Source organism: Diachasmimorpha longicaudata, chromosome 6 (assembly GCF_034640455.1).
Source record: "Diachasmimorpha longicaudata isolate KC_UGA_2023 chromosome 6, iyDiaLong2, whole genome shotgun sequence".
Lineage (NCBI taxonomy): Eukaryota > Metazoa > Arthropoda > Insecta > Hymenoptera > Braconidae > Diachasmimorpha > Diachasmimorpha longicaudata.
Window position 1 is genome coordinate 4,004,969 of NC_087230.1, and position 18,808 is coordinate 4,023,776.

The 18,808-nt window shown below is 37.3% G+C and overlaps 3 protein-coding genes across 9 annotated transcripts; 2 read left to right on the forward strand and 1 right to left on the reverse strand.

Moving 5' to 3' along the window:
- The first annotated feature begins 389 nt into the window (after positions 1-389).
- Positions 390-4,864, forward strand: LOC135163770 (uncharacterized). Its single transcript, XM_064123549.1, has 5 exons — positions 390-462; positions 557-655; positions 1,299-1,460; positions 1,542-1,779; positions 2,023-4,864. The coding sequence occupies exons 1-5, from the start codon at positions 390-392 to the stop codon at positions 3,998-4,000; spliced, it is 2,550 nt and encodes an 849-aa protein (XP_063979619.1). The 3' UTR covers positions 4,001-4,864.
- A 539-nt stretch (positions 4,865-5,403) lies between these two features.
- Positions 5,404-7,476, forward strand: LOC135163774 (protein LZIC-like). The gene is made up of 3 exons (XM_064123560.1): positions 5,404-5,725; positions 5,784-5,890; positions 6,307-7,476. Exons 2-3 carry the CDS (start codon positions 5,790-5,792, stop codon positions 6,785-6,787), a joined length of 582 nt encoding a protein of 193 aa, XP_063979630.1. The 5' UTR covers positions 5,404-5,725; positions 5,784-5,789; the 3' UTR covers positions 6,788-7,476.
- LOC135163771 (zinc finger MYND domain-containing protein 11) lies at positions 7,452-18,363 on the reverse strand. 7 transcript variants are annotated; one of them, XM_064123557.1, is made up of 7 exons: positions 17,840-18,084; positions 12,893-13,640; positions 11,818-12,131; positions 11,015-11,170; positions 10,676-10,921; positions 10,361-10,561; positions 7,452-10,037 (listed from the first exon to the last, which is right to left on the reverse strand). In XM_064123557.1, the coding sequence occupies exons 2-7, from the start codon at positions 13,617-13,619 to the stop codon at positions 9,915-9,917; spliced, it is 1,767 nt and encodes a 588-aa protein (XP_063979627.1). In that variant the 5' UTR covers positions 13,620-13,640; positions 17,840-18,084; the 3' UTR covers positions 7,452-9,914. The 7 variants fall into 7 exon arrangements, with proteins under 7 accessions (XP_063979627.1, XP_063979625.1, XP_063979624.1 ...); XM_064123555.1 differs by lacking the exon at positions 17,840-18,084 and adding an exon at positions 18,275-18,363 and having other exon boundaries at positions 10,676-11,170; XM_064123554.1 differs by having other exon boundaries at positions 10,676-11,170; positions 18,007-18,155.
- Between the last annotated feature and the right edge of the window lie 445 nt (positions 18,364-18,808).

The window sequence follows — 18,808 nt, forward strand, 5'->3', positions numbered from 1 at the left end:
AAATGTAGGCTTTTATGAGAATTTAGCAGAATTGGCTTGTGCCGGAAGTCGGCCATCTTGGGCCCAGTATTTTCCCGCTTTTTGACGCGTAGGAAAAGGCGACCGTGATGCCTCCGCGGAAGCTACCGGGGCTCGTGAAAGCCGCTATTCCCAGCCTGCGTTCCCCATATATCTGTCACAAATCAAGAAAATCGACATTTCCTCCCCAATTTGTACGCGTGTTGTTATCAATCCGGTGTTCTGAGTCTCGTGGTGAGCAACCCTGTGGCGAAACACTGGGCCCGGGCTAGCTTGGGCCCAAGATAAAATGGAGGTGATGGCTTTTGTCAGTGTTGTCACCGATTCGTGTCTCCCCACTGCGTGATTTTGGTATTTTATCCTCGATTGAGATGAATAATCACATTGGAATGGACATCGCAAGTTTGCTCGAGGTGCAGGTCAATGAGGAACCACTTCCACAAGGTCTGAATACTCTGGTTTATCGCTGCTTAGGCTCGGGAGTTGCTATGCCACACTGAAACTAACCTCAATGTTTCGATTATTTGGACTTTTTCAGTGAGTTTGGAACATGGAAAGAAGGAATCAAAGCCTCTCAAGGCTTCGGAGGTCATCGGTCCAGAGGAAAAACATTTTCGAAAGCTTATGTTTGGACAAGGTGAGATTTTAGGAGGTTATGCCGTGAATTGTTGGATTTTTTTCGGGAAATTGAGAGTGAGTCGGTAATGGAGGGATTTTGGGTTTCATTTGCCAGGGAATAAGCGAATCAGTTACCGTATTCTTTTTTTTTTTGTTTGATGATGTCAATAATTATGAATATTTATGTTTCCTTTTTTCATTCCTGGAGATAGAACTAGTCTCTTTTCTAGTTACATTTCAACAATCAGTTTCTTCAATTTAATTTCAGTCTTTGACAAATGTACACTTTCGTGAAATGATCACTTTCTATTGAATATTAATTTTTCTTTATTAATGTGTTAAACCAAAGAAACTTTCATTCTCAACTTTCATTCATTGATTCTTTTAAGATTAATAAACTAAGAAATTCTTGGCAAATATCGTTACATTTTGTTATCTATCAGTTCTTCAAAGACAATAATGAATATTTTATCAAGGATTAACCATCAATTTGATGAATTCTCTTATAACAGTCCCTGTAGCACCTTTTTTCCCATTTGCAAAATAATTTTTGACAGTTTCTAACCTCAAAGAATTATAAAAAAATATTTCACTGCATCATTTATGCCAAAAAAAATTGAAATATTCGAATATCACTAATGACTAGTCTCTGGGAAATGTAGACATTGCTAAAGTACGATTCCGAAAGCTCCATTGCACCTCCTGCGACAATCACATCGGTTCAGCACCTGCTGAGGCCTACAACATGCAGGAGCACCCTGTTCTCAAGGTACTCCTGTGCGCGGCTTGTCGTGAGTTCTACGGTGATGGGACCTTTGAGCAAGGTAAAGACGAATGAAAAAAAAAAGAACTGACAAACACAAAAAAAATTGTGAGGATGAAACTACTAAATGAAAAATAATCAGGTGATGATGCCACTGACATGTTCTGCCGTTGGTGTGCCAATGGTGGTAATCTTTACTGCTGCTCTTACTGCAGCAACACCTTCTGCCAGAAGTGCATCAGAATAAATTTTGATGCTGTTGTGAGGAGGCAGATTGAGGCTGATGAGAAGTGGAAGTGCTTTGTGTGCCATCCTGCCCCACTTTTTTCGCACAGGGCAGTTTGCTGGGCTCTCCTCCAGCACGTTAAGACCCTCTCAAGGTGAGCAAACTAAAATTTCTAAGAGAAAGATTATTTATCCATAATAGTACTTTGATTTAAAAAAAAATGGCTTTTATACTTTACTGTAAAGCTTTTTTCCAATTATTTATTAATAAACAACGAATGTAAAAAAATGATGAATTTATGTGAAACTTAATTTGAATATCGCCGAAAATTCAATGAACCTAATTTTCAAACAACATTCCCCTGAAAAATGACTCGAAATTCACCATAATTCTCCAGGATATTGACAGCAGACCGTGTAATGACGCCAAAGGAAATCCTCTCCAAGATGGAGCTGGACGATGCTCAATGCTGTCCAGGTCGTAAAGCGAAGCGAAAACGTCGGGCGTCCCTCTCAAGTTCGGACGACGAGTCTGTGACATCGAAGACTTCACAACCATCTTCGAGAACACGAAAGCGCTCAGTGAAATGTCGTCGTGCAACTTCACGAGACTCTACAGACACTCCCAATGGTCGATACATACCAATAGCCCCTCGAAAAGTCGAGGAAGACGACATAACGCGGCTATTGAACCCCGAGCAGACGATGGTCGAGGGTGACACCGAGTCAGTGATTCTCCCTAGTGGTCCTCGTCTGCCAGCCCTTCAGCCAATAACACCACAACCAGTGGTGAGATCACCAGCAACACGAGGTGGAAGAATGATCCCGATGCGTCCTCTCCGAAGAATCGACTCCCTTCCCCCCGGCGCGACACCACAACTCATAACCCGACTACCCGGTTTCAGGGCTTCCGCCCCAATGGTGACAATTCCGACACGTCCAGTGCTGATAGCATCAGGCCCTGGTGCCTCTGGAGGACAAGGGCCACGTGTCCGCACATATCCAACGATAAGAATAGATAAAAACGATCCCAAGCTAAAAGGAAAGGCGCCACCGAGTATCATCGACCTGGAGAGTGAATCAGAGGAGGAAGCAGTGACGGAGACAGGTGTCCAAGCTGACAAAAGCTTGGAGAAGAGATCTGAAGAGTCTGAGGGCGCATCTGGACAATCAGAAGCACCAGAGGTGACCTATCCCAGACTGACTGTTAGACGATTTGATCAGACAATCAGCAATCCCATGAGAGCTGTAGATGACATTCTGAAAAAACTGAGGAAGAGACTGAAGCAGGAGATGAATAGTTTCGAAGGGAGCGAGGGGAGTGACATAAATTCGGCTAAAAGAAAACTCAAAATCATCAACAGGAACATCAGCAAGGTTGTGTCTGAACTAGCTGGATTCAATAATACCATGGTGAGACAGTACAAACCCTGGAAGACTTCTTGTATTACTGGAAAGCCGGTGGAGGACTTGACTGGAAAAATTCGCCTTAGAAAGGGTGAGGCCAGTCATAAAATCATTCCACTGGAGATGGAGTGTGAGCGGGACTCGGGGTCTGATGCTGAGGGGGATGACGATGAGGTGGAGGAGCACAATGCTATTGATTTTTCGGATATGGTGGTGGAGTTCAGGGAGAAGGAGACTATTGATCGTGGTTGCACTGCCAGGGCTGAGACTGAGGACAAGGGAATTCAGGTTTATGATGAAATAACGGTTGATTATGACAGAACTATTGGGTACTCACTGCTCATGAGATCGGATTACAATGGGGACTCGGAGGTAGAGGTTTTCAAGCCAGTAGTCGTTCCAGATCAGCATTTTGGGAAGTATGAGGAGCAATTTATTTTCTTTCTGCAGAGGATGGAGGAGGGGTATGATGAGGAGAAGGAGAACGCTAGTCCTGAGAAGAGTTTGAATGACATGATTGAGGAGGAGTTGGGGATCCAGAGGAAAAAGGGTGGGACGGCTGGTCCGGAAGTGACGACAGTGGAAGATGGTCTGAGTGATGAAGAGATGGGGGATCACCCGGAGGATGATGCTACGGAGGGGAAGAGGGATGAACCCATGGATGTTTCTGATGGAAGTCTTGAGGGTTTTAATCCTGGGACAGAGTCAGTGGAGTCAGTGGCTAACTACGTGCAGAAGTCTGGGAAGAAAATAATTGAGGAAAAAAATCATGGAGGTGATGAACCTGACGATGAAAATTGTCTTGAAGACGATGAGAAGAGCCTGGATAAAGGCCTGGGACAGAAATCCAGGAAAAAGGAGACTGTCATCGCAGTCACCGCTCTCATCGAAGACGACACTCGCGATAAGACATTCAAGGAGAGTTGGAAGAGCGGTGAGGACGACGACGAGTGCACAATTCTCGAGTGAATTTTCTTATTATCGAAAAAAATATTTTTGTTTTTATTGACATGGAACTGGAGACGTGGGGAGTTACTGGGGATTTTTTGGTTTTGTAAGTGCTGCCTTTCATAAAGTGCTTGGAACAGAGTATCGTAGATTTTAGAAAAATCATCGGAGAATCTTTTGCAAATGTTTTTTCACTTTTATAAATTCCAGTATCTTCAGTTCTTATTCAATATTTTTCCCTCAGTCACAGTGATTTCGGACAGATTTAGGCTAAGTTTGTATATATGATGATATTTTTCATATTATTTGAGTTGGAGTGATGTGGGGGGATACTGGTCCTGATGTAAAAGACAATTGAAATTTTTTTCGTGGGGGATAGCAATTTTCATAGAGCCTTTGGGGCCAATGTGCTGATTTATCCTGTAGGTATATTGATATCAGTATACTGCGGGACTGGGAATTTATTCAGATTAGTCCTCATTTTGTGTATCTTGTCGATAAAATATTTTGATGCCACGGGAAGAATGAAATTTAGCGAGGAATTCTCGTGTAAATGAAATGCTGGACATACAGAGAGGAGCTTTAGTTGCTCTGCATTATTTGTATAGTTCATAATTTTGTGTCATTTAATTTTTCAATTTAATTTGCAGAGGAAATTGAAGAAATTAGTGAATTAGTAGAAAATTAATCACAGGTTTCCCTCATTTATTTTCATATTTCAACTGTTTTCTAACGGTTGAGAATTCCCTGGCACAAACGTCAGTGAACAATGTCCATTCCTCGTTTCGTGTACGTCGTGGCGATATTTTCTGAACGTCGAAGAGAGAATTATAGCTTGAAGCAACTGATTGTTCTGTAAATCAAATAAAAAATTGGAAAAGTGAAGATCAAGCTGTTTACTTGGTAATTATTTGTGGGTGATCTGCAGTTTTCTATAGGGTCACTAATAGCACATGACCAATTCATGGAGATAATCATATATTGCACAGCCATAATCTATCATTTGATCATCGATTAGTTGACAACTGGAGTATATTCATAAGTGAAAGTAATTATCCGTATGTGGATAGCCGTCAGGTGATTGATTTTCACCGATTGAACTAATTCTATTGTTTGTTCTACGTTGAGCTTGAAATGTCTCATCAAAATGTTTCATGAGTTTCTTATTTATAGTCAAATGAAATATTTTAAAATTCAACATGAGTTTGATCGACAGAATAGTAAAAAATTAATATTTTCCAATAGTTCAACCCATATCGATAGAGATCGTTTGTAATTCTGTGTACAGTTGATCATTTGTACAGTTGAACAAGTACGAACGGAGCCCCCCCCCCCCGCTTGGCCGATATGCAGATACCCCAGTAGGACTCGTGGCGCCCCGTCTCCTCGGGGGTGAAATCGTGTCGGTAACGTGGAGAAACTGGCGTCAGTCAAACCCCCAGAACTGAGCCTCTACTTTGGTCTATCCTCTTTGACTACAACTACACAAATATTTTTTTTTTATTAATTGATGAAGTAACTAACCCAACCTGGTGCTCGCTTAACCTGGCTCATCTAGCAACCTTCCGGCTACCAGTAATATCTGCCGGAACTAATAAACTATTTTTGGGACGAAATCCGATAATCCGCACACTTTTGTCGATATATATCTATATTAAAAATATAAACATTTACTGCCCATAAATTCTCATATTTTTAATTGGCATCAAACCTTCATAATTAAATTATTCTACCAAAATCTTGCAAGTAAGTATTTTATCTGCATTGTTAGCCGAGAATAACTGTGTATTTTATTAATTAATAGTTAACAATGAGTTCCCGGGGGAAGGTTGAAACTGAGAGTCTGAAGAAAAACCTGGAGGAGCAGTTGGACAGATTAGTACAGCAATTAGAAGATTTAGAAGAATGCAAGTGAGTTTCACAATTATTTAATTTCGTTTATTCAATTAAATTATATCAATTCCATCGGTAAAAATGAAATTATCTAAAAAACACATGAGGGGAAAGATTCTCAAGCGATGATGTCCCCCAAATAGGAATTCCACGTCGCTTGTTTTTGTTGTAATTTAATGAAAAAGAAATGAGAAAACATGTACATTCCTACAGACATACGCACATCTCCCAAGAAGATCAGATTTTTATCATTTATAACATTGTATGTCATCCTCAGGTAAAATTAGAAGATCATCAAAACGATTGATTAAATAGCTTTCATTAGCAAGCAAAAAAAATTAACTACTTGCAAAATATTGTTTTCCTGAATGTTGTTTATAGCAACGTTTTCCCAATAATATTTGTAGTCATCAAGTTGGTTTCAAATTTTCCAGAGAAGATTTGGAAGAATCAGAGTACGAAGAAACGAAAGGGGAAACAATGGATCAGTTACGTGAATTCAACGAGAGCCTTCAACGCATGATTTCAGGTGACATGACTCTAGTAGATCAGCTCGGTGCAATGCAGTTAGCAACACAAGCAGCAATAAGTGCAGCATTCAAAACTCCAGCAGTTATTAGAATGTTTGGAAAGCGGGAGCCAAAGCAGTTGCGAGAACGTCTCTTAGAAGTAGACAGAGACGTGAGACTTGGAAAATTGAGTAAAGAATCAAGTGAGGGTCAACGAGTGGAGATTCTGAGTGCTCTGAAACATTTGGGGGAGAAATTGGAGCAATTCGAACTTGAACTATTGGAAAAATATTCGATGGGTATATGCGATATCTCGGGTTTTATTCAGATTTCTGATAACCATGAAAAAGGACAAATAGCACTAGCAATGGCTAGTAAAGATGTCGAAGCCGCCCTCGAAACATGAAGAAATGGATTTGTTTTAGTTCACGAAGATTAAAATGGATGAATCGCATTTTTGTTTGTTCAGTCGCTTTGAAATGGTGGGAATCCATTAATTGTGATTTGGATGATATTTTTCATGTCGAAGAAATAACGCTTCAACGAACGATTCTTTTATCTTTATATATTTGTTATATTCTCAATAGGCAATTGACGTGGAATCCAATTTTCGAATGTATTCAAATTTATATAACTCTTCAGTCTATGAACCATTACCGAGTAAAAAGGTATTTGAAAAATAGACTAGAAAATGTGTAATAAGTTATTAAAAATATATCAATTACAAATAGTTTTTGCATGAGGGGCATGAGAAAAACGTCATTGGCTCAGCGCTATGCACTATGAATCGTTCATCGCCAGTATATCATTTTTTTCTGAATGAGGAAAACACATAGTATATTGTCTAGTCGAGAAAAGTAGAGTTTTAAAGAACGATACTATTTTTCAGCGCCGAGTGCAAAAAGAAAAATTCTCATGGGTGTTTTTGCTGCGGTAATTGTAGATCCTGGTACGAAACAGACGTACATGCAGAGTATTTTGGACTGAAGTGTTCATTTAGAGATTTTGAGAACGTGGAAGGTTCCTGTTTTGAACGAGTTGTATGGAGAAGTGTGAGAATTACTAAAAAATCGAATAAAATATCAGTATAATTTATTGCCCAGGATTTCTTTTATTAATTTGTAACGAAAACAGATATACACTCAACGATATTTATTATCTAGATTTATAAACAAAAAGAGAGAATACTTAGTATTACGAAGGCTGACTTCAACTTACTGTTACCTAAAAACTTACATTCATCGTTTATCCTGTATGTATTCCCTTCAACGATAATCGTCAAAATTGTCCCTCCATAGTTCAGGAACTTTTGCATTAGAGAAATGCGTTTTTCAAAAATTTCAATGGCTCTAGACAACAAGAGCATTATGTCAGATCGTGCCCTATTTTCCCCACTTCAATGTAGACTCCATTTTTCACAAATTACACAGCTAATAGTTTGGTTTGATGTATTGCAATTTCTACATTAAGTTGGGATACCTATCATCAATATTAAAAATCCCTCATTCCCATTTTTCAGAATGAAATAACAGATATATTCGTCATTTTAAGAATAGTTAAATGCTTTAGAGTGCACATCTAATCAGAATTTTTTATAACAACTCATTAGATTTTTTGATGATTGCAAGATGGGTGTAAATTCTTATAGTAATTGTTTCAATATTTCTGTCGATATCAATTAACAAAATAGACAAGAAGTTATAATGCAGAAAAAAAATATTAACAAACATAAATTGATTGCCTCCAGAAAAGATATGTCAGACGTTTCGATAAATTTTCATTTAATTATTTCGCAAATGGTCATCTCAATCTCCACAAAGAATCATTATTTCTACTTTCAGTAATCGGCAGACCTGAACGAACGTAATGACATAAAATCCTCGGTATATATATACATATATATGTGTGTATATATATACAGTAGTCAGGGAGATAAGTCCAAACGGAAAATCGTGTGAAACTTACGATTGGAAGCACCTTTTACAAGTTAATCAAAGTTGTGAAGCGATTACAAAATGCGATTACAAAAAAATCCTGTGTCTCCCTTAAATTTGGAGATACTGGTCAAAAAATTCCTTGAGAGAGAAATAAATCCACTTATTTCTCAGTATCTTTTGCTGAATTATGGTCAATGCTTTTGGCTGCAGCCAACTTCAAGCTCCTTACGATAGTATTTTTCACTTCAACTTCATTTTTTTTCTGTGCATTGAATGACACTAGTTGTACCCTGTCTTTGATGTTCATTGAAAAACATCAACCGGTTGATTTAAGCAAAAATAAAAACGTTGAAATTCCCTTTACTTTTAAGATATTGAGATTCACGCGCTTGACTGACGCGACTTTAAGGGCGAACAACATGAAGAAGGTGTTAAGAATCGACGAGTGTCACAGGACTTTTCCATTCAGAATTACCTCCCAACTTACAGCTTCGGTTTGGACGTTGGGTTTCGAGACACCTGGTGTGTACAACATAACGTGTCCACCTTGATTAAGGAATTCGTTGGGGGAAAATTAAAAAGATCGCTATTCAATGGCGCCACAATAATTAACATGCATCCAATCACAAGCAAATATTGTTTGAACCAATTTTTCATAACAGCAATAATGTTCATGCTTGTCTGTCTATGTCTGGTTCTGGTCATAGCGGTCATCAAGTATGATGGGCCGATCACTGCAAAATTCTTCCATTCGACATTTAATCATTTATTGCCGAAATCCCCCCACCGTTCATGTTTTTTTAGATTTTCTGCAAAACAGTTTGTACGATTGACAGGAACAAACATTTCACCTTTGAGTCATATCATTATTTAATGAATCATAAGGTTTCATCGCCGGGAAAGAATTGTTTCTACGTGCTCACCAAATTTTTTCTAAAATCTGTAAAACTTCAGTAAAAATGTACAAAAATAATTGCACAGCTGTGAAACTTTGTGAGTCAGTAAAAGACGGTAAAACCTAAAAATTATGGATTTTTTTACGTCAATCTGATTGATTGGTTCTCAGAAAATCACAAAAGACAAAATATCGGCAATAGTTCCTCAACAGGTTTTAAAAATTCTCGGAAATATGAATTTGTTTTTATTCTTTCCATCCATGAATTCTTTGTTAACCAAGATGGAAACCTTACTATTTATACATATAGATACCCTCACAACAAAAAGAAACGTATCTACATGGGAAATGCCTACACCTTATTCTTGTCTGTTATTAAGGTATCGATATGGTTTTTTTTTTTCATTAAGATAGCCAAGGGTGACAATGAAGAGATGCTAAAGCTATTTCGTTCACTCCCACAGAATCGTCGAAGATTTCCATGTGAATGTTAATAGTTGCCGCAATTGATACGTGGCTTTCTTTCACTCATTAATATCTTCATAATAATATATTAGATTCCCTTAATAATTGTCTTCACTTGTTTCGTCATTCTTTAATATTAAAAGTCTCTTTCAAACAACTTGAAAATGTCACCAACAGCGTGGTTTTGATGCTGGTCCTTGGATTGTGGTATCTGTGGTAGCAGAGTAAACATTTAACTAGCGTTTACGTCTGCATACCCTCTTGTGTTCCCTTTGCCAATGAAGTTGTTGACAGTCAGTACTGCAGTACGCTGTGTTCCAGCAGCAGTGGTAAATTGCTTCAGTTTCGCAGTTGTAACACTAAAAACATTAGAAATGGGTTGGAAATCGTTGGAATTGTCTGTTAAAAAGTGAAGAGTTTTTCATCAGATGCGGTAAGAGTTTCTACTAAAGAATATTCAGATATTTTTTAGAATTTGCTATCGATTCAAATCTAATTATCGTTATTTGTCAACTGAATTGCGTGAGAAAATTAAAAAAAAATATCATGGGATTCTTCATACATCGATGATCGATTGTACGTGAGAAAACGAGTAATTAGGAGAAGAAAAAGTGTATTTTTTGTTTGGAAAGTACTTAGAAGAATTTGCATATTTAAATAGTGCCCATTAAAAAAAAAATACCCATTGCTTTTTTTTAATTTCGGAGATAACTTGCTGATGTTTTTCAGTCATCTGTCTCAATTCTTTAGCATGCTCAGCCTGCAGTCTCTCAAGCTCTCGACATTTATCCAACTCCATTTCCCTGCGCAATTTATCTAGTCCAGTTGTCGTAGGCTGTTCAGATGTTCTCCGTTCTCTCTTCACCTGGAAGCATAGAACATACTACTCGAATGTTGCAACAGTACATTTTGGCCCAATAACTCCATTTCCGTTCATTTACTCAGAAGAATAATTGGATAAATAAAGCTGACGCATTGCAAGTAGAATATATATTACCTTGGCAGGAACAACATCAGTCTGGTTTGAATCTGTCTGTACAAGAACGCATTTTGTTCTTGGTTCCTGGGAACTGGAGGTAACCATGTCCTCCTGGGATCCTTCCTTCTTCAATCCAAGTGGACACATACTGGATATCTCCCTTGGTGGTTCATCCTCAGCTACTGGTAGAAGTGGCACTTGTCTGTCCTCACTGGTTGATCTACTGCTGCCCTTCTTCAGCGTTTTCTTCGTCTCTTGACTCGTCTGTGAGTCGAAATTTCCATCGGAATTCAACCTTTCAACTTTCACTCTCAAGTCTTTCATAATCTGTTTTAATGAAGCGCCATTCGATGCTACCTTTGTTCCGGTGTTCCTGATCTTTGGTGGCTTCGGACCATCCTCGTTATCCTCGAGTTCACAGGTAATGTAACGATTTTTTCCCAGTTTCTGGAGAAGTGTTTGGTGATGCTTCAGTTCCTCAAATGCCTTATTCCAGGCACCTGAACGTTTTATCTATGAAATGAAAAAAATGACTGATAAACAATTTAGAGAATTTGTCATTTTTATTTACAGTTACATGTGATAATTTGAAACAGAAGGCAAAAGTCCACGGGAGCTTGTGCTGCATACCTTCATCTCCTTCCATTTTCCCTTTTCTGATGGCTATGCAAGAGATTATTTTCTTTGTAACTTAAATATACAGAAGTTTGGTAAACATTCCATTGTTGTTGTTGATAAAATTTTTCTTATTCCTAGTTTAAGCAACTAAAGCAGAAATTCATTGAATAACTACTTGAGATGGTTAAATAGAATCACCAAAATTATGAGACTAAAAAATCCTTCTGTTAATTTATCAATATTAGTTTGGCTAAATAAACAAAGTTAATTATAATTTTACTGCATCCTGAATGTTATTTTCATGACTTTAGTTATTGCGTGAGAAAACTTTCTTTATTCTCTACTGCAGATAAATTTATTTATCACTTTCACACACATAAGATGGTGAGAATAGTCGACAAAACAGATGAGTAAATTAATTACTTTATCCGATTCCGAAATAGACAAATTTCTTCTGCAATTAAAAAATTAATTTTTCGTTTTTCTTCTTTCACGTGCATGCTGTGCTGGCATCGAATACTCGCATTTGTCTCGTCTCTTACCTGGAGGCTGTGTATACTCGCAGTGATTGGTTTTATGAAGATTTTCTCAATGTTCGCCCGCATGTGGTGCCCGCCAAAGAATCTAACATCGTACAAGTCGTGTTTTATCTCCATTACTTTAGCAGGCCAATAGGGGTAACCCTTCTGTTTTGCATACACTAGTTGGTGTGGCGGATCACATGGAATACAGAACCACATTTTTTCTGACTTCTCATTCGATATTCTGTAGCAGTCGGCACATCGACGAATTTCTTTCAAGTCGTAACAACAATCTTGATACATTGTTACACCCATTTCACCGACGGTACTACTTTCTGTAAAGAAAAATATTATAAATTGTCAGCGAACAATCTAAAAAATACAGTTTAACTGCTCAATGTTTGTAGTTATATAGAGAATGTCATTTTTAGCTTTCAAATATGAAAATTTCAAAGTTTGTATTCCAATTTCGATGGACATATATTAAGTTATTGTTAATTCGGGTCCTAAATATGCCAATTTTCACCATCTTTCATTGCATCATGAGACCGTTCAATAAGAACATTAAGTTTCGGGATTTTATGGAAAAATTCATGTATCATATGCTAATCTGAAAGTCGTACGGTGATTTCACCTTTATTTCACCAATTTTTACACACCATAAAAATTATAAATTTTAATTCTATTACCTGCAAACTAGCTAGAGCACCCGAAGGGCGTAACCGTCTAGTTTAATCTAAAAAGCCGTGCTATTATAAAATTATTTTAAGCACACCATGTTTATGTTCAGGCTTATGGCATTATAGCACTCGCCTCTGGGTCGTTCTATGAACCCAGAAAAAAAACACCCATTCGGGCGCCTTTTTTCGGCGCCTAATATACTATTAGGTGCTGAGCGCTCCGAAAATCATATGTTCCAGACCCTTTGTCTGGAAGAATTTTGCTAAAGTCACGCTGTGAAAAACATATCATCCTTCCCCACGTGCAGAATTGACATCTGAGCCTCAGGCGAGAATAGCAAACACGTGAGGAAGGCTCATCTGTTTTTCACCGCTGGGCTTGAAATACGTTAATGTCATTAAAATCACCAACTTACTTCCATGATAAATGATGATGTTGTGTAGAATGTTGTGTGCATCAGCTTGGAATTCAGCAAGACTCTTATACTCATTCTGTTTGGTTTTCCCTTCCATAATAGTCAAATCCATATGATTTTTAATGAGAATAGCAGGTCTCCAAGCATCCTCTCCCTCGCTCACCCACGTGGGTCCACGAAGTCCCCCTGGAGGTACCTCCTCAGTCGAATTGTCTCCCACAATTTTTCTATTTGTGATTTCTTGTGGCAATTTGGCCTTTAGATGTCCACAAGTAAAACCAAGAATATGATTAAGCGCAACAATATCTGGGTATGAATCGTTATTAATTTTTTCACAGAAAGCACAAATTTTAGTTTCAGAATCACTGGATACGTGACAATTGGCATGATAAACTCGAAAACATTGTTTACAAGTTTCGACTAGACCTGCCTTATGGCAGTCATAACAGTACCAGTCGTGTCCATCATCCTCAGATGGCTCCAAAGGGAGTCGGTAGCTCTCCTGCTCGATGCCCCCTTTTGATTGCACTTTTTTCAAAAATACTAATCCATCTGCTACTGCTTTATTCAATTCTTCCTGAGCAGCGTGCTCTGTCATACCGTAAACTCTTGCAAAGTGTCTGACAATGCGATCATTGCTGGGTAAACTCCTTTGGTTTATTGTTATTTTTATTGCATCCCATATTCTCTGCGTCATTGACGAATCTGTTCGACGTCGTACTAACATTGTGGATTACTTTTTCTGTAACTGAAAAAAATATACACTCAATTCTCATGCTATATAACAGAAAAAAATAATTTTGCCTGAATTTTTGGATTTTTGGAAAGTACCGGACGCGAAACTGAGAGACCCGGGGTCGATTCCTGGCTGAATTAAAGCAGAATTTTTTCCCTAATTTTAATTCTCTTAAAATAAATAAGTTATGTAATAACAGACCACTCCTTTCTCTATAAGATTATTTTTTCAGACCCCTATAGAGGCACCAAGTACAGTTACGTTGTGTTATCAATCACAGGTGTTTCTATGCATCACTAGCATATTATTCTGCGAAACTATTATACCGTCATTGTAGGAAAAACTATCGTAGTTTAAACATCTTATAAAAGTTCCTACAAACAGCTAATAAAGAAATAAGTGTTAGTATTTGGAGAATGAATTCGATAGTGATTGGAATTGCCGCAACCGTATTGATTCTTTCGACTGTAATCTCCTTCATTGCCTTATTGAAAAGGAACTTCAAGGAATGCACATCGTCAGCATTATACATCTTAATAATATCAGATATGTTGAGTTGTGTTTTAATAGTTTTGTTACTCATCTACAATTATTACAAAGAGATAAAGTCGCAAAGTGCTGGGGTTCCTTCGGGGAATGGAATCATGACGTTCTTTAAAATAATCGACGAAACGATTGATGAAAAATACGAAACTGCTGACTGTGATCTCCAAGTAATTCTCCTGAACTATGCGTTATTCTTGATACCTTTTGCAAACTCTTTTGTTTCTCTCTTATCCATGTCAATTCAGTACAATTTCGAGGTGGACACCCTCTACAAGAAGTGCACAAGTTGGATGAATTTGGATGTTTCCAAAGAAAGACAAAAAAACTTGTTGACTAATAGAAACAAAAGAAACAAAACTATAACAATCATGACTGTAGCTGGCCAATGGATAATACCAATTTTATCATCAATCACATTACTATTTGCTGATCATAAAATATTGACAGATGAACGAGAAGCTGATATGACCTGTAGTCTTACAACGAATTTTCCTTTTGACAATTGTTACTTTGTTCCTAGTGATCACAGTCTCGAATCTTCCAACTCAACTGGATATTTACCAACAAATCAAAATAATTATATTAATGCCCTTGAGCTGGACAGAGTACAATCAAATTCCTCAGAATCTGATGAGATTGTGTCTAAAGTTTATGATGTCATTGAGTCAGCTTTGGAGTCTTCCAGTATGGAACTTCATACATCTGAGGAGCATTATAACACTACGCAATTGTTGAATGTTACGAGCTTTATGAAGATCCCACATAAGCAGAACGAAAAAAATGATGATAAACTGTTTGAAGATTTGATGAGCAACGTGTCCACTCAGTATATGACTGATGCCTTCACCGAATCGTTACTTTTCATGACAACTGAGGAAAGTCCTGAACTATCATTGAAGAAATCTGGTAACATCACGACTGATGAGGATATATTGAAAAGTATTGTGCAAAAAATCTACAATAGCCGGCCACGATTTCCTAAACGAGGGAGAATGCACATGAACACACTGATAGATCAGAAAATTCTAATGTTAGATAGTACCGTGAAATTTATGACTCCAACTTGTCTAAAAAGTCAATGTTTCGTATCTACGAATTTTCTGAAAATTCACCTATTTTTATTGATGATTTTCATTTATTTTGGACCGATATTATTGTCTACAATATTACACATGCGTTTCCATTATGTCTGGGCCAATGTATGTGATGAATTGAACATATCAGAGAGAATTTTGTCATCTTCAGGGTCTTCAAATGAACCTCATTCAGCGAGCTCTCAGAGTCTATCGAATTTTAAAGGCTTTACATCAAAACATGATAATATTGAAGAGGGAGGATCATCCAAAGGTGAAGTTCAGGGGGAAAAAGCAGTGGCTGAGGATGGGGAGTCGTTCCAGAGTGCAAAGCAGCAAACTGAGGAAATGGGAAAACAGTCACGCATTCTCAAGACATCGTTGATAGCCGGAATTGTTCTATGGAGTCCTATGTTCCTGGAAGTACTAATGAAAGTTTTCCTTTGTTCTGATTTACCAATGTGGGTGATACACCTCTTCTACCTAGCAGCAATTTCCTATGGAGCTGTAAGAAATTATCTCAATTTGAGACTGTTGAGCAGCAGTGAAATCGTGAATAATGTGTTTAGAAAGACGAATATTGTATATCCTACCGCTGGAGCACCAGGATGTGTTGTGCCAGGTTAACTTCACGCCTAAAAATTTAGGACAAAGTTGGAAAATTCCACGTCATGATTAAACTAACAAGGTCCAAAGGTTAGAGGGGAAATTGAGGAAAGTAATGCAATTTTCGTCCAAAAAGGGCAAGATGAAAATTAGTAAATTACTCCCGAATGACTTTCATTTCTTCATATCGCCTTTCACTATTGTTTTCTATTTATTAATGTAAATGTATCAATTGAATTGTCGTCAGAATTGCCTGTAACGTTCAATGATAATCAGTATCCACTATCAAAGAATTGACTTACAGATTTTCTTTTTCTTTTCCTCTATAAATTTTATACCCATTAATTTACATACATTTTTTTATGAGGCACATAAACTCATTGCTTATGTATTATGTCAAACAATTGTTGGGTTCATGTTGTGCGAAGATTTCGCTGTGTTGAATTACCAATGTGATGAGTTCGTTTTGTGCTGAATTGTTAGGGGTGGAGATGGCATTGTGTTGAGTTGCGACGTGTTTAATTTGCTTTGTGTGAAATATATGGAGCCCTGTGCTGTCACTCAACAAATGATATAACCCACCTTATAGTTCGATTTTTTAACAAACTTTGCGACCGCCATTATAATCCGAATTTTTCCCAAATTTCGCAGTATTTCGGAAAGAAAAAAAATCAAATAGTAGAACTAGATGATATCCGGTCTTTAATGAGGCCCCAAAATACATGTTTTTATTGCATAAATCATTAAACAAAAACATTAGAATCACATTAGCCAGTTTTTTTTTTCGAAAAAATCGGCATTACGTGCATTGAAAAATAAAAAAAAATCAAATAAACAAAATATAATCCCCAAAAAGAGGAAAAAAAGATCTATATTTAATAGAAATTGAATGGATAACTCTCGGATTATTAGAGAAAATGAATATTTTGGAAATGGACTGTCAACAAAATTAAAAAAAAAATGAAAAACAGTTTCTCAAGGTCCCCAGTGCCAGAGAAAATCGCCAACTTTAAGAGGGTGAGGCACCAAGGTTCGTTCATATGAGGTAGATAGCCTCATAGATATTTGTGACCCTGTACAAAAGATTGACTTTTAATTGGTATTAATGAATGCAGCTTACTAAACGCCATGTTTATGGAAAAATTCAACAGATCCGATTAATACTTCATGAGAAAATTCCAAAAAAAGATAAGGGATTTATCATCTTTATGCATACACACACCATCTAAAATCACATATCAACTTTTAGACTAGCATAAAAAAAGGAATGTGATGTGAACGATTACCCAGTGTTCATGTAGAAACAATAACAATTAGATAGTCGTCAATAATTACGATGACATATTTATTTGAACTGAGCTGAATAAATAAATAAATACGCACATATGAATAATATATCGAATATCAATGTCAATCAAAAATCAATCAAAAATTTGGGAGGAATCATTTTTTATTAATTCGTGGGCTAGTAGTTCTGACCAATCGACTCTTGTACGTCTTCAGCAGGAAAAAATTGACATTCAGACGTTCAAAGTGTCTCCAAGGGCTCACTAGGGATCGACTAACACCCCTTGACAGTTCTTCACAAATAAGTGCAAATAAAAAGGACGTACTCTACCTTCCCAACCACATCCACTCACCCGATGAGCCCTCCCTAAAAAACCTCATGACCAGGAGTCATTTGAAAGTTGAAGACTAATTGCATCTCTCCCATAAGAAACGCCTTAATTGACAGTACTAAGAGTGCTACACAATCTCCAAAAAAATCAAGAAAATTCAACAGGAAAAATAAGACGGTTCTCCAACGAACCAGTTCCTGTTTTCTTACGTGAATTGCCATTTCAACAAAATAAAAAAAATAACGGAAAATGTAAAAAAAAACAATCTGTAACTGTGTGCATACCAGCTTGATGATCACTATCGTCGACAATAACAGGGAAAAGGCAAATAAATTGATTAGTCGGAAGAAGAAGTATAAAAATTCACCCGCAAAGCTGCTTTCAATAATCGACGTTCCACATCAATCCAACTCTCATAATCCTACTTTTTTTTTGTTTTCACGATGTTGAGCACGATGAGTGAGGGTAGGATAGAGGACGTGAATCACAAAATTTATTCGATTTCACTCGCAGGTGTCACATACATACGATTACCTTTTGTCAAAGAACGCGCACGTCACTGGTGATATGCGGGTTACCTTACGATATGGAAAGACGTAACACACCACCTTGTACCGCCTGGCAAAAGTGACTGCACTTAACCTAAAAGTTGCGCACGCAGGCTTTAAATAACACATATGAAATGGCAGACTGTCTGATGTGCCGCTTCTATCAATTATCAATCTAGTCAAGCCCCGAATCAAGAAAATATTTCAAAGAAAATAAATATCTGCGTATTAATTTAGGAAATAGTGGCCATTACATTTTTCCCCTGCAATGATTGGAGCGAATATTCACTCATAGAGACACTCGGTAGATACGATTTATTGATTTCTATAATGATTGTCGGGGATTGAAATTGGTTGGGTTTCCCTTGAGGTCAGATTTGCGGGCCCAAGTAATTGACATCCCATAATTAACAGTTAATTATTTTTTTCATTCAGGTCATATGAAGGTGCGTTGCAGAGCATTGTAACTTGGTGCCTTTTAATTGATAGTAAATATTTGTTTTCTTATCAATTGAAAACTTTAATAGGAAAAGGAGAGGTTTTTTATTGAACATTACAATAAATATTGTCGATATATTCACGAGTGTTTGTAGGTGATACGGAGTTTATTGTTATAAGAATATCAATAATTATTTATATGATATCAATGAATTTAAAAAATATTGCTGGCGAGGAGTACGCATGCGTGTAGACGCGACAGCGGGAGTGGAGTTATATTTAATTTATTGAACAAATGAAAAATTAATAAAATAGGGAGGGGATGGAGTTAAGGGAAGATTTAGGAGTAG

Bases quoted from the DNA above. Each gene is read 5' to 3' on its own strand.
- LOC135163770 (XM_064123549.1), top strand. From the start codon at position 390: ATGAATAATCACATTGGAATGGACATCGCAAGTTTGCTCGAGGTGCAG. The intron at 1,461-1,541 runs GTAAAGACGAAT...AAAAATAATCAG, and splicing joins TGATGGGACCTTTGAGCAAG to GTGATGATGCCACTGACATG. The intron at 1,780-2,022 runs GTGAGCAAACTA...ATAATTCTCCAG, and splicing joins CACGTTAAGACCCTCTCAAG to GATATTGACAGCAGACCGTG.
- LOC135163774 (XM_064123560.1), top strand. From the start codon at position 5,790: ATGAGTTCCCGGGGGAAGGTTGAAACTGAGAGTCTGAAGAAAAACCTG. The intron at 5,891-6,306 runs GTGAGTTTCACA...CAAATTTTCCAG, and splicing joins GAAGATTTAGAAGAATGCAA to AGAAGATTTGGAAGAATCAG.
- LOC135163771 (XM_064123555.1), bottom strand. From the start codon at position 13,619: ATGTTAGTACGACGTCGAACAGATTCGTCAATGACGCAGAGAATATGG. The intron at 11,171-11,817 runs GTAAGAGACGAG...TTCATTTCATAG, and splicing joins CGAGTATACACAGCCTCCAG to ATAAAACGTTCAGGTGCCTG. The intron at 10,562-10,675 runs GTAATATATATT...ACATTCGAGTAG, and splicing joins CTGATGTTGTTCCTGCCAAG to TATGTTCTATGCTTCCAGGT.